General features: G+C 39.7%; 2 protein-coding genes across 2 annotated transcripts in view; one reads left to right on the top strand and one right to left on the bottom strand.

Moving 5' to 3' along the window:
• METTL8 (methyltransferase like 8) overlaps positions 1-22,111 on the top strand; it is a 79,579-nt gene that overhangs the window by 15,998 nt on the left and 41,470 nt on the right. The gene's annotated exons all lie outside the window — the stretch shown is intronic.
• On the bottom strand, positions 1,334-12,795 carry LOC103764242 (cytochrome b reductase 1). Its single transcript, XM_018075918.3, has 4 exons — positions 12,598-12,795; positions 4,979-5,187; positions 2,546-2,700; positions 1,334-2,350 (listed from the first exon to the last, which is right to left on the bottom strand). Exons 1-4 carry the CDS (start codon positions 12,782-12,784, stop codon positions 2,050-2,052), a joined length of 852 nt encoding a protein of 283 aa, XP_017931407.1. The 5' UTR covers positions 12,785-12,795; the 3' UTR covers positions 1,334-2,049.

Below are 22,111 nucleotides of genomic sequence, written 5' to 3'. Positions count from 1 at the left end.
CAGGGAAATTCCCAGGAACATCCCTTTGTCCTGACCACCCTTTCAGGACACAATAAATAAATAAATCCAAAACAAACCGAACCTGGGCAGTAGCTGCAGGTGAGCCAAAACCAAACCATTCCGGCCCCCGCACCCACCCGGGGCTCGGGTATCTCCCATGGCCCCAGCCCAGCCAAAACCCCCCAACCCCCAGAAGAACCCACTATCGTCCCCCCACTGTGTTACCACAGATCTTCCCTGGCACTGCTCTCCTGCGATGCTCCATACAGGGCTGCCCCGCCCGCCCTCCTGCCGGTCTGAGGACCCCCATGGCTTGGTGGCCGCGTGGGCACAGCACAGCCTGGTGGGCAGCACGTGGTGGCCCCACAGCACAGCCCTGGTGGAACCAGCACATGGTGGTGTCTGTCCTTGTTAGTACAGTGGTGAGTGAGCATCCCTGCCTGGCACGTGGGAGACCTGGTTCAACTTCCCGACGGGGAGGTTCTCCTAACACAACACTGAATTACAAAAACGGCATATTTGTTAAAGTTTAATGGGTTTAAACATTTTTAAAAGCTGAAGTACATAAAAATTTATGTAGTGTTTAAAAAATTAGGAAATTATATGCTGTCTGAAACTGTCTTTATTCCAACATGAACAATGGTAAATTTGGCCTTGTAGTGGGCTCTGCAGCTTTTACAAGAGATTATAATAGAAAGGCTCATAATTTTTGACATGCAATCAAAATAATCTACTATACTTATTCTTCTATAGTAGTAAAAATATAAATATGGTTTATATCTGTGAAATTAATGAATGAGCATAATACATAAATATTTCAATTATTAGAAAGAGCTATAAGAGTAAAGTGCCAGTAGAGACTCAAACTGCATTATTTAACACTCTAATTTCAAATTAAAAAGTCATAGAGTTTAGATAGTTTGCTTATAAAGTATGTCTTCATGTCTGTGACAATAATGATTGTATCAGTGTGGAGATACCCAAATTGGCTTTCAGTTAATAGGTAACACTTCAATCAAATCAGCAAAGCTCAGCTGTTTCTTCCAGAAGGCATTTCTTACTTCAGGCTCCTTTTTTTTCTGAGAGACTGATAGTAGTCTTTTCTGGTTGCTAACCTAATTCCTAGTCTAGTGCCATAAATCAACAGAACTGTGCAATCAAATAAAGATAGTAAAATGCTGCCTTCTGGGATAAAAGGAAGACTTGGTTCAAGTGATATATCTTTTTCTAAGTGTGTTTCTATAGCTTTTCAAATAAGACAAATTCTGCATTTGGATTTCCATTCTGCGTTTCCTTAGATTTCAGTAATGATTGCACATAATCCAAAGCCAAATGTTGTCTGTATACAATATATTTGGTAGAGTTTGTTAAAAAGTCAACAGATACATTCTGATTTAGAAAAAAAAATAACCACAAGTTTGTAAAGGAAACATAACATTTTATGAAGTTATCAAGCAAACTTTTAATTTCCTGTTTTGAATTAAAAATTTTAGACTAAAATTGGAGTAATTTTTATGGAGCAACTCTTCAAAGTGCTGAATGACCTCAAATCCCATAGATCTCAGCAGCTGGTGAGGGGGTTAATCAGCTAGAGAAATCACAGCTCTAAAAAATGGAATGTTACCAGAAAGTTTATGTGTGAACAACTAAATTCTTCTGTCTAGTATACTACATGACTGAGTCATAACCTGCAAAATCAGAGCAAAATTTAGTCTCAATCTTGTTAATTTTTCATGGCTATAAGTGATATAAGCATAAAATTAGGAAATTATATAGAAAACATTTTTTAATTATCTCATGTCATTCATGTCATTCATGTCATTCATGCTCTCGTTTTTTAAATGAGAACTGAGCAGGAACCAGTATAATATGTTTGGGACTTACTGGAATTTAAACTCATATGCAGAAAACTTGAGTCTCTTTGAGCAAGCCATAATGAAAATAACCCCCCAACCTATTTTTATATCAATATAACTATTAGAAAGAACCCCACCAGGGGGACAGGCAGATTTTGGCAGTATAATAGTACTTTTATTCTCTGTATTTTCTTTACATAGTTGATCTTTGGCCTGATTCATCAAATTTGAGGTTTTGTTTTCTGGCTGCTTCAGTATTGATCCTCATATCAGATTTATCTGCATTACTGCTACTTGTCATTGTGGATTCCACCTCTGTGCCTTCAGCAGTCCCTCCAATGGGCCGCAGGACTTTAGTGCTCTCTTCTAGGGGGCGCTTCCAATGGGGCCTGCTTGCCATCCACAAAATAAGTAAACCAAATATGACAAGCAAAAGACCAAGACAGTTGACAAAAGTTGCTTCTGGTGGGGATGAACTGTATGCAGGATCTCTCCTTTGAAAGAGGAAAGAGAAAGGAAAAGTCAGAACAGATTGTTTTAAAGACAATCCCGGTCTAAAACCAGTAGTCTCCTGCTGGGTAGTCTTTTTAAAACAAAACAATGTCCCAATACTAGATGCTTATTATTCTGCACAAACAGAAGTATAGTTTCCAATTAATAACTTCAAAAACAAGTGGAAAAATACTTACAATGAAAATAAAAGCTTTTCTGTGATTCCCATGAGAGCGGTTGCAATCACTGTTGCAAAGATGGTAAGACCCGAATAAACGTGTATTGGCATGAGAAGTGCTCGGAGATAAACTGGAGCAAAAGGGAGCAGAAAGACAGCAAAACCGAAGAAGAGCTAAACACAAAACAGATTTATAGTTAAAGTTATATAGAAAACAAGCTGCACTTCTCAAGCAGAATAAAAATAATCGTAAAAATTCCATTCTCAGATGTCTTCAGGTAAAAATTTGAAAATAATCGGCATTTCTATTTTTGAATGTGTTTCCCTTCAAAACCAAAGAAAATTCTGGATTAGCACTTAGGAAGCAGACATCAAATATTTTAAAAATAATCCTGCTTAATACCAGTGTCCAAACTTATAGGTAATGCTAAAACTGCAACCTAACTAAGTACTGAAAACACAAGTTTTCAGTGTCACTAATACAGTAATATATTAAAGGTGTGAGTAGCTACTTTTTTACAGTCTCTTCAAGTCCTGTTCTCTGCTCCTGTTACAGATTTACACATAAATGAAGTTCAGAAGGCAGTCTAACCTTCTGATTTGAGTGGATTAAATAATTTTACTTTTTTAGAGTTTTAGTTAAATTAAAGTACATATCTTCAGAAGGGGAATGGTCTCTCAATGTATCAATCAGATGGCATTTACAGAGAAGATATGTATGGGTGGTGTCAAGTTATTGAGAGGAGATTAGTTCTCCCATTAGCACTATTTTCATGATGGAAAATAATCCATCGTGTCACATGGTTGCAGTCACAGGCTTGCCCAGACATACTAAAGTTGCATCCCTTCTTTAGTTTGTTCTACCATTACTCAGCCCTGCTACTAAATTAGAAATAGTGCATGAATTTGTATTTCATCTTGCTTTAACTTCCTGTCTTAGTCCTTGTTTTGTCTTTCCATGACAGATTAAGGAGCCCGATACTTTCTCCCTGGGAAGCTTTTTAATACACTGTAATCAAGTCATCTCTTAATCTTCCTTAGATTTGCTAAACAGTTAGAGCTTTTTAAATCTTGCACCGGAAGATAAGTTTTTCCAACTCTCAAATTACTTTTTTTTCCTGGTCATTCTTTTTATATTTAAAAAAAATTATTCCATAGTATTTCATATCAGTTTTGCTAATGCCATATTTTTCTTATTGTCACAGCTTGGTGAGAAGTCATTTTGAGATTCATGTAATTTTTGAGTACTTCGTTCCAAAGACATTGCTTTCCAAGATACAGTCTACATTTTAAATTTCTGCCCTATTCTTAAATTTATGTCTGTGTGCTATACTGCATTAACATACATTTGACATAAATACATTTACACTATTGTTCCTGGAGGCAGAGTATGTGAGCATAAGACTGACATGCCATTTCCCTGAAACAGCTGCATTATTAGGACAAAGATTTTTATAACATTGTTCCTTCTTATTTATACTCATTCCATTAACTTTTTCACCTATAGAGAATATACTCAACAATGCTGCAATATGCTTTCTATTTTTCTAAGTGTTAAAAACACTATTTCAACACTATTTCCTGTAGCTCCTAGCCTGAGCAGTGAAGGATAAAAGTCCAGAACCCAAACCTCTCAGCTGAGGATTTTCTGTCCTTGATCACAGATAATGAAGTCTTTTTTCTTTTTAGTGTTTTGGCAAAAAAAAAAAAATTGAAAGAACAAAATAAATTTCCATAGTGTAATAACACAATATAGGGAGTTCAGAATGTATATGCAGAAACATCACATCTGTATGTGTACTGTAAATGTCAGGGCATGCCTGGTCCTCTTCTATGCCAAATGCAAAACATGTTAAGTTAGCTCATTTTACATTATGATAACAGTAATTCTCTGCCAATGGGAGCAGTTAAAAGCGTGCCCACAAACATCTGTCAAAGTTTTGCTGATTCAGGAAAACTGCTTAGCCAGTAGTAGCTCATTCAGATGTCAGATCCTTAGATCTCTACTGCTTCCTGCAGCACTTGTTCTGCTGATAAACAGAACAAGGCCAGAAAGTGACTACTTAAAATTATGACAGCTGAAAAAAAAAGAAAAGCAGTTACTTCATTTGAGACATCCTTAATAAAAGCTCTCACTGTATTTAAATGTGCTTCCCACAAACCAAATAACTTTAACTTCAGGAGTTAACAGAGCTTAGAAACACACTACTGTGTAACTGTACAGTAAATAAATGGTCACTATCCCAGCAAATAAACAAAATATGCTTTAAGATGCATTTTTCTTCAAACTCAAGGATCCAGTATTTGCACATTTCCATGCTAATTTGCCAAATCACAGTGTAAAATGGCTATCCCAGTAGTTACAGTGTGCTAGTGAGACCCTATTGTGCCTAAATTACTCGAAACATTCCTCAAAGTTACAACCCATTGATAAATACAGTTAGATTCTGACCTGGAGAGAATAACATATAAGAGCAGTCAGCCCGATCCAGCTGTGCAGACTGTACATGTTAGGAATGTTCTGGGCATTGTGGTATTCGAACGCGGCGACCATAGCAACGATGGCAAGAATCATAGCTATGGTATTTAATCCAGCGTGGATGAACTTCATTAGGAGTTTGCTGCACTTCCAGGTCCAGGGCAATCTGTACACAATAATAGCTGAAGAAAGAACAGAAACAAGATTTTATGCCTTATAACTTCTCTCAGATGTTAAAAATTATGCATAATTCACATAGTTCCACTGTTAATTACAGAAAAATCCAACCTTTAGTCCTCTATAAAAGTCTATTAAAAGGCTTTTTCTCATACACATAGCATAGCATATTCCGAATATACAACTGAGGCTTAAATATAGCTTTTAGGGAGACTTTTTCCTAATTAAAAAAACCCAAATGTAAGCATGTTTCAAAAACAAAACAAAACAAAAACCAAACCAGTAAACAACTTGGTGTCATCGTTTCCTTAGTCATTAAATTGATTTAACAGGGATTCTGCATAGGATTTGGACTGTTCTCCTACTAGTCAGATTGGAGGAATAGAGCCTGATTCTTCTATTTAGAATATCTCACTTGTTGAGAATGTGTGTCAGATTATTTTCTAATATTTATTCTCTTTGCCAACTTTGGATAATGCTATTTTCTAATTATGGAAATATTTATTACAATATTTATTACAAACTAGGTAGTAATTCTGGATGTGTGACAGCACATAAGTATATTTAGATAAGAGGGGTCAAATATGTATGAGACAAGTGATAACTTGACCAATAAAAGCTAATGTCCACATCCATAATGTCTTGGCTGAGCAAAAAGCCCCATTCAGTGATTCATCACATCCTCATTTAAGGTTTCTGCTTGTGGAATTACACAGAAATCTGTACATATAATTAGATATACTAAAACAAAAGAATAATAATGTATTCAGGTTTTTAAAAACTTCCTGTTCCAAACATAGAAATAGAAAAGTATTACCTTATAAATGCAAAAATTAGGAGTTTTCTTAAGTGATTCTCATGTGCCTTACTGATTACTCATGACTTCTCCATAACCCTAGCTTTTTAGGCAAAAAGCATAGATTATAAACAGAATATTCCTTCTGTATGTAGTGAATAATAATAATAATAAATGATTAATTCATTTCAAAGTTCTGTTTACACTTTTTTTTTACTTGGATGCATGCCAGTAAATACAGTACTGCACTAAATAATTCTCAAAGAAAACACTATTCATGAGTCAAATTTCCAGACTATGATCAGATTTTAAATCAATGTATGCTTTTACATACTGTGTGAAAACATAATAGTGGAATGAAAGTGTCCCTTAAAATATTTAAATATATTCAGCACTTAGGCAGTTCTCAGCTTTCTACTTTAAAAAGCAACAGTAGTAATTCCTACAAAATCAGGAAGAGAGAGATCTTGTTTTTAGGAAGGTTTTACTGTCTTATGTAAGTATGACTCAGCACACCAAGCTTACAATCACATCCAACAGTTTCCCAAAAGTTAAATGGTAATGTTAGAATCATAGAATCATTAAGGTTGGAAAAGACCTCTCAGACCATTGAGTTCAACCACTAACCTATCACTGCCATGTTCACACTAAACCATATCCCTGAGCACCACATGTAGACGTTTTTTGAACACTTCCAGGGACAGTGATTCCACCACTTTGCTGGGCACTCTGTTCAATACCTGACCACCCGCCAGTGAAGAAATTCTTCCAAGTGAATGGCACTGGTGCAACTGGCCATTTTCTCTTGTTACTTGGGAGATAAGATCAATCCCCACTAGCTACTATCTCCTTTCAAGTAGTTGTAGAGAATAATAATGTCCTCCCTGAGCCTCCTTTTCTCCAGGCTAAATGACCCCAGCTCCCTCAGCTGCTCATCAGACTTGTGCTCCAGACCCTTTACCAAGCTCTGCTGCCCATCTCTGGACTAGTTCCAGCACCTCAATGTCTGTCTTGAATTGAGGGGCCCAGAACTGAACACAGCACTCAAGGTGCAGCCTCACCAGTGCCCAGCACAGGGAGAAAATCACTGCCCTGGTCCTGCTGGTCGCAGTATTTCTGATATGGGCCAGGATTCTGTTGGCTGCCTCGGCCACCTGGGCACACTGCTGGCTCAGTTCAGCCAGCTGCCAATAATATCCTGCATTAGACTATTATTAAATCAACTTAGTGCTGATGATAATGATTTCTAATTTTGTAAAGCAGGTATGTCAAAGGGCCCCAAACAAGCCTCAACATCCCATGAGGATATTCCTGGTAAATCCTCCTTACCATATGGCCCACAGTATTGTCAATCATTTATTCAAAGTGCAGCAGAGTAATGGACTCTGTATGTCTTAAAGAAAACTTCATGAGCATAGGTTTTCAGTCTTTGATCTCAGACAGTCAAGTCCAGGCTAAAATGTTTCTATAATATTTTTCTGGTTTCATCTAGTTGATTTAACTTCAAAAATCACTATCAAATTCACCAGTCCCTTGTCCACATAGTCTCAGATCTCCATCCGAGCCTTGAATTTTCTGGGCTGTTTCCCATAAACGATATGACAGAAAACCATGGAATACAGACTAATGGTCTGGACACTTGTTAACAATACCATGCATTAGTATGTTACATGCCACAGCCCAGGACATATGCAAAGTAGTACAATTTGTTTTAATCCTCTTTCTGTGAGGGCTATGTATGAAGCTACACATTGCAACTTCAGCAGATCTGACTGTTTATCAGTGTGAAAAGACACAGTCTATTTCCCCATCACCTCTTCTGTGTGCTTTTCCCTGCCTTTCTCATAACTAGTGCTTTTTTGACCTGCCAGAGGAAACAAGACAATCTGGGGAACAGAGGGGAGAAAAGGAAGATTTGTCTTTCAATAGTACAAGCTCTTAAAACTTACTCAGACGTGATGTATAAATTCATCTCAAAATTAAAGCCTTGGTTAAAAGCACATACACAGTTACAGAATTTTTAGTGGGTACATAGTAAAGCAGCCCTGTGAATAACTTTCTCTAGGTACAGCATCTCTAGTACTGTTAAGTCATTTGATAGTCTAGGCATCCTAAACTGAACTTTTTCACTCAGATCTCACTCCTGTTTTGAGCTATGATTTTACAACACATCACACAGGCCAGAGTGATCTTGCAACATCTTTATGTGGCGTGGGACACCTTTCTTTGACAAACATACACAGCAGAATTCTAGAGTTGGCTTTCTAGTTATTTCTGGCATGTGCTTCACGTGCTGTAGGAAGTGTCACAGATTACTCATGAGATGCCTTCCACCTTAGCAGGCACACAGAATGGCTCTGTGAGTGCACTGGGGCTGCATTGCACAGCACCTCAAAGCTGTCAGAAAGGAATGGTCCTCTTCACTCTGCCTGTTTCCTCTTCTGCCTTCTTGGCTGATCCTGTTGCTTACCTTTGGAAAGTTCTGAATGCCCAATAGATTCTTTGGAAACCACTTTAATGCCAGAACCAAGAAGTGCTCATTTATGATTTCAAAGGGACTTAAACTAAGCTCATCAAGAGAGCGGCCTCTTCACAAGTTGCCTCTGATGAGACCCTCACAGGTCACCAGTCATTTGCCCTTCCAGTTCTTGAGAGTTCTGCGGCCTATTGGATGTTAGGAGCTCCAGCATTTAACTGTCTTTCCTTTGAACAAATGTTTTGTTATGTTTGAAACAAAAGTAATCATGTGTGTCAGATAGCTCAGAGCAAGCATTATCCTTAGCTGTGATTTCAAGATGAAAGACTATGCTTGCTTTAAAATAGATTTACACTCCTTCTCCTTGCTCTTGCACATTGTCCACCATCTCCCTTCTCCCATCTGCAGCAGTTCAGAGACCCTTCATGCAGGCAATTCAGCTTTTTATTTGAGCAAAAAATGTACTTGAGGGGTGTGTGTGTGTGTGTGTGTGTGTGTGTGTGTGTGTGTGTTAATTTTCTGGTAATTGAGTTAATTCAGTTTATGCGTCTGGCAAGGGCCAGCTGTCTGACAGTGGCCAGAGCTGGCACAAACAAATGTGTATGAAGATGAAGTCTTAGTCAAGGAGAAAGTTGAAAGGGAGAAGTAGAGGAAAAAAGTAGAAATATTTCAGCCATAGTGAGCTGTTGGACTGTCTCACCCACGTAGGTAATTTCATCCACACAGATGAAGTTTGACTCTATAAAACCACATGGTGATGTGGTAGACTTGGATTTTTCCTTCTCTTTTCTGTGTAAGCACTCTTAAGTAACATTCTTGTTGTATTCCTTTATTAATATACTGCTGATGTTAAGCTACTGATGATGTTAAGCTACACCCTCATGTATTAAGACCATTTAAAATACAAGTTATACGATATTTATAAATCATATATGATGAGGAATATTAATCCAAGCACCTTCCAAGATTTAGTGTCAACCTACAACTTTATTGTATAGAGCATACATGTGACTCATAAGCGGTAGAAGACTGATCTGAGGATGGGAGACAGACTCCCCCACCTTTCTGGTTCTGACTCACTCTTTATTCAATCTTCCACACCCCAAAAGCCACCACGCTGCTCCTCAGTCTGCAACAGAGATTGTCACCTCTTTGTAGAAAAAAAAGATATTCTTTTATAAGGTGTGTAATGGGAAATTCTCAAAAACCATTTACACCACATTATATCTTGATGGGTTTCCTAATTATTCTTATGAGAGGACTAATCATTCGCAGGCCAAACATGAACTATCATGCAAATATTCCTTTGGATCATGTCCTGAGTCTGCAGTCACTGTTCAACAACTGCACATATAAATTTATTTACTTATTTAACCCGTTCTATCACACTACTATTCTTCAAGCTCTTCTTAAAACTCATCTTTTCATCATGTTTTTTTCTTATTTTCAAAAATGCTGCTGTACTAATATGCACACAGTTTTATTGCCTGCGTTTTTCTCACTTTAAGTCTATGAAATCTTGTGGACAATTACTGTGCACTGACAGTGTTTTGTCAGGTATCATTTACCCATAGGTGCTGATCCACAAATACTAAATCTTAATATTACCATGCCTACAGCTTTTCCACTTGATTGACAAGATATATACAACACTTTTATTAGGGCACATCTACTTCCCAGTGTGCACATTATATTATAGTCATCTCTTCTACCTCCTACAGACAATACAATATTTCTATCCTTTGTATAGACTAATAAACTCAAGAAACAATTGGTTTTGTTATTATTTAAAATCCTCCACAAAAATTTAAGCAAGATTTTTTTAGATACTCCTACTTTTAACTACTTAAAGACTTGTGTTTCTTGTGTGTTTTGAAAGAGGTATCTGATTTCCCAGTCTCATCCAAATTACTTTGAATTCAGTGGCAGACTTTTGTCAATCAAATTTGAATCAGAATCACAGTGGTATCTTATCTGTTGATATTTTATCTGATTTATTACAATACTCCTTCAGTCTCTAACTTGCTTTTCATGTTATATAACAGGTTTTCCTCAGCAAATAATGATCTAAGTGAATTCCTTCTATAGGTGGGGAGTTTTAACTATTGTAAACCTCTATTTACTTTACATTTATCCTTACCTACAGAAGGTTTGAGACAACACCCTTTCTCTGTGACACAGGGAAAAAACTGAGTTTCAGAGGAAAAAAAAATAGAAAATACATAGGAGAAAGCTGCAGAAAATCTCTCCCTATTTTCTTAAAAAATGCTATGCTTATATAAAAAAACCAGTAGCTTAAGCACAGTAAGTAGTATAGATCTTAGTGAAGTCAACAGGTGAATTTCATTGCTTATTTATAGCCTGAAATTACACTTCCTATTGAGCAATATTATGTAGAACAAGCTCGAAGTACTGTTTATTGCTCAATAGTACTTTGTAACTTGAAGCCACAAAACTGAGAATACCACCACTCCCAGTGAAAAAAAAATAATTTACAGTGTACGTTCAAATTACAACATTCCCTTCATCTCCGGAACTAGACAGCCTTCGGCACCTTCCAACCTCTTGACTGGCTGGGCTCCTGCTGGAGAGCAAGCAAGCACACGTGATGCACACAACATGTTCCACTGAAATGAATGCTGGACAACTCTTCTGGCTGGATGAATGCAATATATCATTCAGTAATGAAGCAAATGTAAATAAGGTTATTAAAAATTAAATTCCAAGTTTGTCTAGATAAAATTTGAGTTTATATTCTATTACAAAGAAGAAATACTCCTGCTTACAATTATACTGTAAGTCGCCAGAGGTTCTTCCTTCCTTAAAAACAGTGAAATCTTCCCTATCCTCTCCCCCCAAAACTCAGTGGTAATATTGTGGGAGCATTTCCACTGTTCTATACAGTATTTATTTGCCCTTCGTGGGGCGGTTACTAATGTTTCACTTAGTTCTCCACATACTGAAACTAGCAAGATTTGTGTCACTGAGTTTATAAAAACATTACTGTTGGATGCTGTTCTCTCTGTCAGATTTTCCCATTACTTTTTAATGCCATTAGCATAAATTTACACTCCCAAATTTCAGGATTTTAAAGGTACAGTGTAGTGATGTTATTTTTTGCAATATTTAGCTCTGGTTAGAATATATTCACAGGGTAGATAAGCACTTCTGTGGCGCTCTCTCATTATCTGCATTTCAAACTTTACAGAAAGCACTGTATATTTCTTTCCTAAATTGACAGTTTAACAACTACAGTGGGTCTAATTTAGTTGATTTATTGGAATTACCCAACTATGCCAACAGCAAAACACAGTTCCAACTCCTCTATTCCTGCTGGCCTCAAGGAACAACCCTTGCACAGAAGACCCAACACACTAATTGTGTGGGATGGAAAAAATGATACTGTTCATTTTCTAAGTGTAATGGGAAACAGTTAAATGTCAGTACAAGGCTGAACTCTATGAAGTCAAATGTTCATATACCTATAAACAACAAAACAAAACAAAAAAGCAACACTGCATCATAATAATTGCATGTTATTTAGGCAACAAAATTAAGAATTAATTTAAAAAATATATTTTACAGAATAACTTATGCTAAGTCTGGGCTGAAGAACTGCATTTTAATGGTGCTAATGGTGCTACATTTTCTCTGGCACAAACCCCATTCCTGGATCAAGCTTCTGTGGTATTGAACTTTCCTTTCTCCTCTCGGGACATGGGAGAGAGCCAAAAGAGAAACTTTCCTAGGGCAGCATTTCTGGCATTTAGATTCTCAACCTGCATAAATCCAGGCTGCCTATGAAAACACACCTCTCAAATATTACTCAAAGTACACAGCAATCCTACGCCAGGGTAAACAAGGTCCTACAGGAAAAAGAAAGCCCAAACCGATACGTAGCAGTTTTGGCTTATTACAAGGGACTCTTTGTCCCTTCCCGGGGAGTGCCGCTTCCCTGAACCGCTCCGTCCTACACCAAGGACCAGCCGCAGCGCTCCCGGCTGTCACCGCTGTCCCGCTATCGCCCGCGGGCCGCCCGGGGCTCGCCGCCGCCCCCCCCGTCCCGGGCAGCGCCGGCTCCTCCGCAGCCCCGCGCCCGCCGCCCCGGCCCTCTCCGCTCAGCCCGACCCGGGCCCGACGCACCAATGCCCTGGATGAAGACGAAGCCCGTGACGACGAGGACGGGGTGCCAGTTGAACTCTCCCGCGCCGCCGTCCCAGCTCAGCCCCTCGCGGTAGTGGAAGACCCAGACGAAGGAGAGGATGACGGACACGAAGCCGACCAGCAGCGCGGAGGCCAGCAGCGCCAAGAATCGCCCGTAGTCCTCCATCTTCCGCGCCTCGAGTGCGGCAGCGAGGCGCGGCGAAGTAGGGCGGGCCGGCGCCGGGCGGGGTCGGGTCGGGCGGCGGATGGGACGGGACGGACGGACGCGGAGCCGCGGGGTCGGGAGCAGGGGAGCAGGGTGGCACGCGGCCTTCCGCGCCCTCCGCCCTGCGCGCCGGCCGCCCGGCGTCCCGCGGCCGTCTCAGCGCTGCTTTTTACGAGGAACGTATTGCCATTTTTTTTTTTAAGTTTTCACAAGCTGTGAGTGTGCTCTCGGATTCAGAACCGCGCCTTAGAAAAGAATTTTCTGTGTCAGCCTGTCCCTTTCCAGGGTGGCGGCCCCACTGCGCTCCCACCAGCAGCGGAGTAAAGGAGCTGATAGTCGGGGGTTTTGTGGGGGAGCCTGTAGTGGACGTTGGGGAATTTAGAGACCTGCCATAAAGATAAGCCACTACAGCCATAAGGACTTACAGATAAAGCAGGAGCGCTGCTGTGACGAAGAGGCAGACAGAGCATACAGAAAATATAGAGTTGGAGGAGCGCACTTAAAGATACTGATGGATTTGGCTGTACTTGGAGCACGGCTTGCCATCATGATCGTCCCCTTCCAACTGGATTCGAGTGCTGCAAATGTAGAACAGATACTAACCGGTTTCATATATGGAATCTGGCCTAAGTATGCAGGAGGATGTGGACATTGTTCTGTTGAATAGCGTAAATATATCAAATGTCCACTAGCTAAGAAGGGGAGTGCGTGAAACTTAAGACAATTCCAACAGGTATGGAAGGACCCATTGCAGGGAAGTTAGAGAGTAAAAGAGAAGGAAATAAAACAGAATTGCATTGTGTTTCACCACCAAAAACTGTAACGTTTGTTCTTTATCTTATTTGAGTATGCAGAGCTTAGTTTACATCCTATTTGTTTGAGTACATCCCTCATCTAATTCTCTAGGATTTCTCTAGGATTATATTGTTCCTTATTTGGGCATTCTAGAGTGCTGTGAACAATGTTTCTGTTTCTCCTATCAGTAGGAGGCTATGCCCAAACATATATTCAGCACTACTTTCTGGTATTTGATTAGCTTACTTTTAAAATATACATATAGTATCAAAATACTGATTGAGAGAAAAGAATATTTTTTTTTTTACTCTGACTAGTCTTTGAGCTGTCTGGTATCTCACACTCAAATTGAGGCCTAAAAAAATGAAAGGAAACAGTTTTATGGAACTTAAAATAGTTTCAGTAGAATACTGCCAATTCAAACACCATACTTATGAAAGTGCTGGAAACATCTACATAGAGACATGAAGACCAGGCCAGATTGGAAGAGGATGCAAATGTATTTCTTCATTATTCTCTCTAACCTCTTAAAAATAGATGCTGGGCTCTGACATTTTAAAGAAAAGCTTCACTTGGGCATCAGTTGTTTACAGATGTTTAGCTTTAATTTGCATGGATTAGGTGTGACCTGCCCTCAGGATTTAAGTGGTTGCTCATTCTAGTCGCAGTGGGAACTAGAACTGATAACACCGATACCATTAAGTTTCACAAATTACAACATCTCTGAGAAGCAAAGATCTAAGCCCTGAATCTCCTGATGAATGCACTTCCAAGGACACCTGATTGTGATTGAGGCACAAAGTTCGTCTCAATATTATGGTCATAAAAATTTTACTAAGTTTTTTATGGATTGTTAAATGAAGTGAATCTTTTATTCTTTATGTGCAAACCAGCATATAGTAAAACCATAGCTCTGCCTACTTGTACACAAAAAATATCATGTGGGTTAAACAAAATGGTACTTATATGCTATCAGTTTTGGGGTATTTTTCTATAATTATTTGGAATTCTTTACTCACCATCTTTTGAACAATCAATCTTTGTTATATTTTTTTTTAAATAGCATTTACTTAAAGAATATTGTAAAACCTTCAGATTGGTGTTGAAATTTTACAGATAGCAAAGCATTATTTTTATGGTGCTTGTCAGTTCCATGGAAGGAATTGCAAAAATATTACATAAAATTCAAAAATAAGGATTCACAGGCTCCAAAATGTGTCCATTCTTTTCCAGTTATATGGGGTGGTCTAATAAAATTACTCTTGTCTCTGTAAAGCCTAAAAAATGATGCAAATATTTATTTTGATTTACCTTCTATGAACCTAAATCTCCCAGCTGCAAAATACTTCAAGTTCCCACTGATTTCAACAAGCTTTCATTACATCCAGTACCCCAACAGTCCCATATAGAAACCTTCTACCCAAGTGGATTTTACTTATGCCTAAAACTATATTTCTCAGAACACTTTCATGAATTCCTATAGCTCAAACCAGTTTACCCCGTTAAGCAGCAAATAACAAGAGCAAATGCAAAATTTTATTGAACTGAAAAATGAGGCCCAGTTTTGCCAACTAACCATGGATGAATTTTTTTAAAAACAGAATTGAAGAAATGTGAAAGCTTACAGATTGCTACGTAAACCAAATCAGAACAAAGTGCAAAATAAATTCTTAGACAAAGTCAAATGTTCTTTATGGAACATCTGTAATGCAAAGAGGATTAGTAATTTCTGCCTGTATTTTTCCTTGTATTCTGTTCTTCTACCTCTTCTTGCCCACCTGATGCAAATGTCAGATTGGTCTTGAATCAGAAGCAATCCTTAGCACAGCTACAATGTCCAAGTGGATTGCATGTTTACATGGGAGTGGGAACTCAACATGATACAGCTGACTGCTGAGGGCTGAATGATAATCTCTTTGGAGAGAAGGGCAGGATGGGCACTCTTTTAATACTCAAAGTAGATCTTATCAAGAAAAGTCAATCCTTCCTTATCTTTTCATTTCCTAGGCACTGACTGGAAAATTCCACCTTGGCGTCTGCACACCTGTGCTTATCAAATACAAATAGAATCATAGAATCAGCTAGGTTGGATGGGACGTCTGAGATCATCAAGTCCAACTCTTGATCCACTACCGCTGTGGTTGCTAGACCATGCCACTAAGTGCCACATCCAGCCTCATCTGAAAAACCTCCAGGGACAGAGAATCCACCACTTCCCTGGGCAGCCCATTCCAATGCATGATTACCCTCTCTGTAAAGAATTTCTTTCTAATATCTAACCTAAACCTCCCCTGGCACAGCTGAAGACCTCTTGTCTTGCTGGTAATTACCTGGGAAAAGAGACCAACGCCCACCCGGCTACAACCTTCTTTCAGGTAGTTGTAGAGAGTGATGAGGTCTCCCCTGAGCCTCCTCCAGGCTGAACAACCCCAGCTCCCTCAGCCTCTCCTCATAGGACTTGTGCTCAAGTCCCTTCACCAGCCTCGTTGCTCTTGTCTGGACTTGCTCCAGCACCTCAATGTCCTTCCTGAACTGAGGGGCCCAGAACTGGACACAGCACTCCAGGTGTGGCCTCACCAGCACTGAGTACAGGGGAAGAATCACTTCCCTGGTCCTGTTGGCCACACTGTTCCTGATCCAGGCCAGGATGCCATTGGCCTTCTTGGCCACCTGGGCACACTGCTGGCTCATGTTCAGCTTCCTGTCAATCCAAACTCCCAGGTCCCTTTCTGCCTGGCTGCTCTCCAGCCACTCTGTCCCCAGTCTGTAGCGCTGCAGGGGGTTGTAGCGCTGCAGGGGGTTGTTGTGGCCAAGGTGGAGGACCCAGCACTTGGCCTTGTTGAACCTCATCCTGTTGGAATCAGCCCAACTCTCCAGCCTGTCCAGGTCCTTCTGAAGAGCCCTCCTGCCTTCCAGCTGGTCGACACTCCCCCCCAACTTAGTGTCATGTGCAAATTTGCTAATGGTGGACTCAATCCCCTCATCTAAATGATCTATAAAGATATTAAACAGAACTGGGCCCAACACTGATCCATGAGGGACACCACTAGGGACCTGCCACCAATTGGATGCAGCACCATTTACCACCACTCTCTGGGCCCGGCCCTCCAGCCAGTTCCTAACCCAGCACAGAGTGCCCCTGTCCAAGCCATGGGCTGCCAGCTTTTCAGGAGTATTCCATGGGAGATGCTGTGAAAGGCTTTGCTGAAGTCCAGGTAGACACATCCACAGCCTTCCCCTCATCCACCAGGTGGGTCACCTGATCATAAAAGGAGATCAGGTTGGTCAGACAGGACCTGCCCTTCCTAAACCCGTGCTGACTGGGTCTGATCCCTTGTCCATCCTGTAGGTGCTGTGTGATTGCACTTAGGATGATCTGCTCCATAACCTTGCCAGGCACTGAGGTCAGGCTGACAGGCCTGTAGTTTCCCGAGTCCTCCCTCCACCCCTTTTTGTGGATTGGCATGACATTTGACAGCTTTCAATCATCAGGGACCTCCCCAGTGAGCCAAGACTGCTGGTAAATGATGGAGAGCGGCTTGGCGAGCTCTTCCGCCAGCTCCCTCATCACCCTAGGATGGATCCCATCTGGTCCCGTAGACTTGTGGGGATCCAAGTGGCTCAGAAGTCGCTGACTGTTTCCTCCTGGATTACAGGGGGGCTATTCAGGTTCTTATCTCTTTCTACAAGCTCCAGAAGCCAGCTGTCCTCAGGACAACCTGTCTTACTGTTGAAAACTGAGGTAAACTGAGGTAAAGAAGGTGTTAAATACCTCAGCCTTTTCCTTATCTTTGATAACTATATTCCCACCTGTGTCCAATAAAGAATGGAGGTTTTCCTTGCCCCTCCTTTTGTTCTTGATGTATCTGTAGAAGGACTTTTTGTTATCCTTCGCAGAAGTGGTGAGATTAAGTTCAAGTCGTGCCTTTGTCTCTCTAATTTTCTTTCTACATGACCTAAATATATTCCTAAACTCTTCCTGAGTAGCCAGCTCTTTTTTTCCATAATCGGTAGGCTCTCTTCTTTACCCTAATTTCCTTCAAAATCTCCCTGTTCAGCCAGACCAGTTGTCTTCCCTGCTGGCTTGCCTTTCAGCACACTGGGACAGCCTGCTCCTGTCCTTTCAAGACTTCCTTCTTGAAGCATGTCCATCCCTCTTGGACCCCTTTGTTTTCAAGGGTTGTTTCCCAGGGTACCCTCTGAGCCAGTCTTCTCAAATAGGCCGAAATCTGCCCTGCGGAAGTCCAGCGTAGAGGTTTTATTGATGGCCCTCTTTGCATCCCTGAGTATTGAAAACTCTATTATTTCATGGTCACTGTGCCCCAGACGGCCTCCAACCACCACATCTCCCACCAGTCTCTCTCTATTTGAGAACAGAAGGTCTAGTGGGACCCCATCCCTGGTAGGCTCATTTACCAGCTAGAGCAGGAAATTATCTTCTGTATGCTTTAGGAATCTCCAAGATTGCCTCTTCTCCACTGCGTGGAGTTCCCAGCAGACATCCGGCAGGTTAAAGTCACCCAGGAGAATGAGGGTTGGCAATTTTGAGACATCTGCTAGCTGCTTGTAGAATAATTCATCACCCTCATCATCCTGGTTGGGTGGTCTGTAACAGACTCCCACCAGGATATCAGCCTTGTTGGCCTTCCCCCTGATTTTGATCCACAGGCACTCAAACTTATTGTTACTGACTTCAACTGATTTTGTTGAAGTAGAAATGCTGGAAGTAGGCTGCTTTAGTCCACAAAACAAAATGTTTCTAAGACAGTCATAAAATCAAGCCAGCTTCCAGGCAGCACAAAGAAGGGCAGTGGCATTATAAAGGGCTAAACTAGGAAGAGCGTGGTGTCAACATGCAGTTTACTAAATCTCCAATGCCCCAGAGCATGGAAATGTGCTGTGAGCATGCTGCAAGGTGCATGTTAGAGGCAGCCAACACACACATTACATACCCAAGGTTGAGACTAACTTCAGATATAATCAGGAAGACTGCTCGTGTATGAGTCTAAATGTGGAGCATCCAAGTAAACATGTTCACAGAATAATTTTCCTGTTTGTCTGCTGGCAAACAGCTCTCACTGGGGGCTGTCTGGAGAGCCTGCAGTCCTGTCATGTGGAATGCATTGCTTCTCCTGCAGCATCTCAAGTAAGCCAGAGCTCTTTAACCACTCAGTGGAGTAATACCAGTGAATTTTAGATTCGCATTCCATGCTTCCTTTTTCTCTTCCCGAGAAGAATGTGCACTTACTCTTCCTTAAAAATATATTCCCGAGAACTCAGTTTCCTTCTCCACACAGGCATTTGTACTCCCAGTTTACTAAACGAGTTATTAAGCTATACCAAGCAGTTCTTAACAATTGCATCATTGTAATTCTTCACTCAGCTAGGATACCTAGTTTTTTTTATTAAAAAAAAGAAACCCAGCCTATTTTTGCAGTTCATGTAATCTTTTGTTAGCCGAAGAAAACGCTTTAACTACTTTAAATTTGTTCAATCTATAAACATTAGAATGCATTGAAATAAAATTGTTTTGGAGCTCCTGAAGGTTATTTGGGCCATCAGTTTGTAACTTCAGTAAAGTAGAAATAAATACTAAAGTTATAATTGCATAAATGCCAAGTGTAGTAACCAGAGAACTTCAAGTGATCCTCTCTGAAAATCTAAGATTGTGAAATAGCTGCAAAAAAATATGTTCCCTTAAATATCTCTAACTGATTTAAATACTGGAATTCTTGTTTTCTTCTTTTAGTACTCATAACATATCAGTCTGTGTATCAGAGACACCTGAAATCATGTTGATTCACTGCAATTATTATTGGTGAGCCATTGCAACATACATATCAGATCAATTCACACATCTTCCAGAAAAAAAAAAGCTCTTTAAAAGTTTTGTACTGTGGCTGTAGCAATACTTGGCAGTCAGGAAAGAACTCAATTGCTGTTCCAGGTTCTTTTGTGGTTCAGACTTAGAAAACCACATTTTTACTACCTTTTCCCCTTTTTTGCTCTTATCATTTAGATTTTGTTCATTCTGGCAACAGCAAAAAGCTTGTATCATACAACACTACGTGAAATCCAATGTGAATTCACTAGTTCGTGATCTTTTTACTTCCTAGACCAACATTTTGCCATTTGCAGGCAGAGTGCCCAGAGATCTTGCTTTGAGCAGCTGACAGCAGTTCCTCCCAACTGTTCTTTCAGGAAACAGCCTACATGCAGCCCTATGCAGATGTCCTTTCTAGCAGGTATTCCTATTAACAATCTTTATCATAACTGGGAAGCAAATTCATTTATTAGTTGTTCCATCATGTGGGATAGCTGTTACAGTTCCATAAGGGAAACAAATCTCTTGCTGGTGAGTTTTTGGCAGTCTTCAGTTAACGTTAAGTAATATAAATGCTATTTTTCTCAATAACAAAAGGAAAATAAAATACAAAATGGGAATAAAATGAGCAAGAAACTGTGCTGCTAAAGTAACTGGACATATCCAGAAACAAACAAACAAAAGAATAAAGAAACATTTCTCCACACTGAAAATGCAGAAAGTTTGGGTGAAATCACCTAACTGGCAAAAGTGAGTAAGATCCCTTCAACTCTATGTTTGAAATACACATTTGAGTCTTTATTCACATTAACATTTCACATATATATTTACATCTCTCTATATACATATATATATAATCTTCTCCTTGCGCATCTAGTGCTAGTGAAAATAATAGAAGCATGAACTTTTCAGCTTTGATCTTCTATTAAATATACACTTGAGATTGCATTTGAAATAATTAATTGAGGCTTTGTCTGCAGACTCTGGAAGCCATGGCATGAGTGCTAAGCACCCTCTGAAATACACAGGAAGTAAGGGAACTCACAATTTCATGCCAATAGTTCCTTAGTCTGACTTTTGTAAAACAAAAAACTATCAGTAAATGGGTTTCTTAATCATTAAGCTACTGCCTATGAGAAGAAAATTTTACTCTCTAGTTTATTAATGTTAATTTCTGAATTTAGAAATGGGAAATAAAACTACATTTGAAAAAGTTACTTCTGTTTTTTCAAAGCTTTTTTTCCCCCCTCTTTTCTTATACTAATGTCACATTTTGGTGTTTGCAGATAATTATGCTGGGCATGTGCACAAGAATATTTTTTCCTCTGTAATGGAAACCACATGGGTTTCCTCAGAACTTTTCCACTTTACAAACACTGTTACTCTTTAGCACACTGAATTATTCAGATTGTGTAGGAGATTTCCAAGCATATAATTTACATTATGAAAAAGAGAAACCTAAATGCTCCAGAATCATCATAAATGGACATCAAAATATAGGTCTACAAGTCAGATCTAATGCATTAATTCAAATTATCAATTTGACACTGCACAATAGTACACCCCTGCCAGCAACAGTGACCAAAAATGCCTACATATGAAGTCTCCTGGCAAAGTAGGTTTTTTCTGGTGGATGAGTTTAAAAATGTAACTTCAAGTAAAAGGAGCTGATTCAAGTGAGCTGCTACCAAGCATGCAGGTATTTTTATTTGGTTTAGATACAGTTATTTTTTTAACTGTAAAAAACTACTGGGTTGTGGTCAGGATTTTCCTCCCATTTAAACAGAAGTTTATTTTTAGAATTTTCTGGGTCTCTGCATAGGTACAGAAGGCAACTCACAGCTTGATTCTGTTTCTTTGGTGTGTTCCAGCCCATTAGTAAGTAGGGTGTGAAGACAGAAGTGCTCAGGCCTAATTACTGGGGATTCTTTATTCTTAAATAGCTTTCAAGGTGTTTTAAAGCAAAATACTCCTGTTTCTGAATGAAAATGTCTATGTGTGATCTTCCAGGATGGAACATCTGCCATTATCTGCAGTGCAGCAACACGGCGAGTGTTTAGAGTGACAGAATTTCTTACCTGAGATCCCACAATCTTCATCCAAGTCTGGGCTGCCTTTTGGTCATTACAAATTGCTGCATTTTTGGATACTGATGTACATTTATAGATTTACCAGAATATCAATTCGGAAGTCTGTACTAATTTAAGAATAAGCCACTGGGATGTATAGCAAACCCTTGAAAGCTAGAGCTGATCTACATGAACAGCACTTGCAGTATTTAATAAACAATGAAGTTTAAATGTCTTTTTCTAGGAGGAACTGCTTCAATAACCCAAACAGAAATGAGCATAAAATGCATCTTAAGTAACTGCTTGAGATTTGGGTCTTCTGCCTTATAGACTCATTACCTTCATATATTAGTTATGTAGTTACTTATAAAATAGCAGGTAATGGACAGGTGTTCTTTCCTGGACACTAAGCAAAAATTTATGGAAGCCAGGGTGGAAATTAGGTGTTGCTGCTGCCCTTTATTACTACTGCTGTTTCATTATCTTCATAAATGTCCATTTTGTGTTGTTTTTTCTTTCCACAATTGTAGTTCACTTCTCTTGCATTACACTTTTTCTAAAAACTCAAAATAGAAAATTTTTATCATTCTTCTAGAGCTC

The sequence above is a fragment of the Manacus vitellinus genome, unplaced genomic scaffold, assembly GCF_001715985.3.
Source record: "Manacus vitellinus isolate BGI_N305 unplaced genomic scaffold, ASM171598v3 scaffold_22_pilon, whole genome shotgun sequence".
Classification (NCBI taxonomy): domain Eukaryota; kingdom Metazoa; phylum Chordata; class Aves; order Passeriformes; family Pipridae; genus Manacus; species Manacus vitellinus.
Note: the sequence above shows the minus strand (reverse complement) of the source record. Positions and strands in the feature narration are given on the sequence as shown.

Bases quoted from the DNA above. Each gene is read 5' to 3' on its own strand.
- LOC103764242 (XM_018075918.3), bottom strand. From the start codon at position 12,784: ATGGAGGACTACGGGCGATTCTTGGCGCTGCTGGCCTCCGCGCTGCTG. The intron at 5,188-12,597 runs GTGCGTCGGGCC...TTCTTTCTTCAG, and splicing joins CGTCTTCATCCAGGGCATTG to CTATTATTGTGTACAGATTG. The intron at 2,351-2,545 runs GTAAGTATTTTT...CCTCTTTCAAAG, and splicing joins GAAAAGCTTTTATTTTCATT to GAGAGATCCTGCATACAGTT.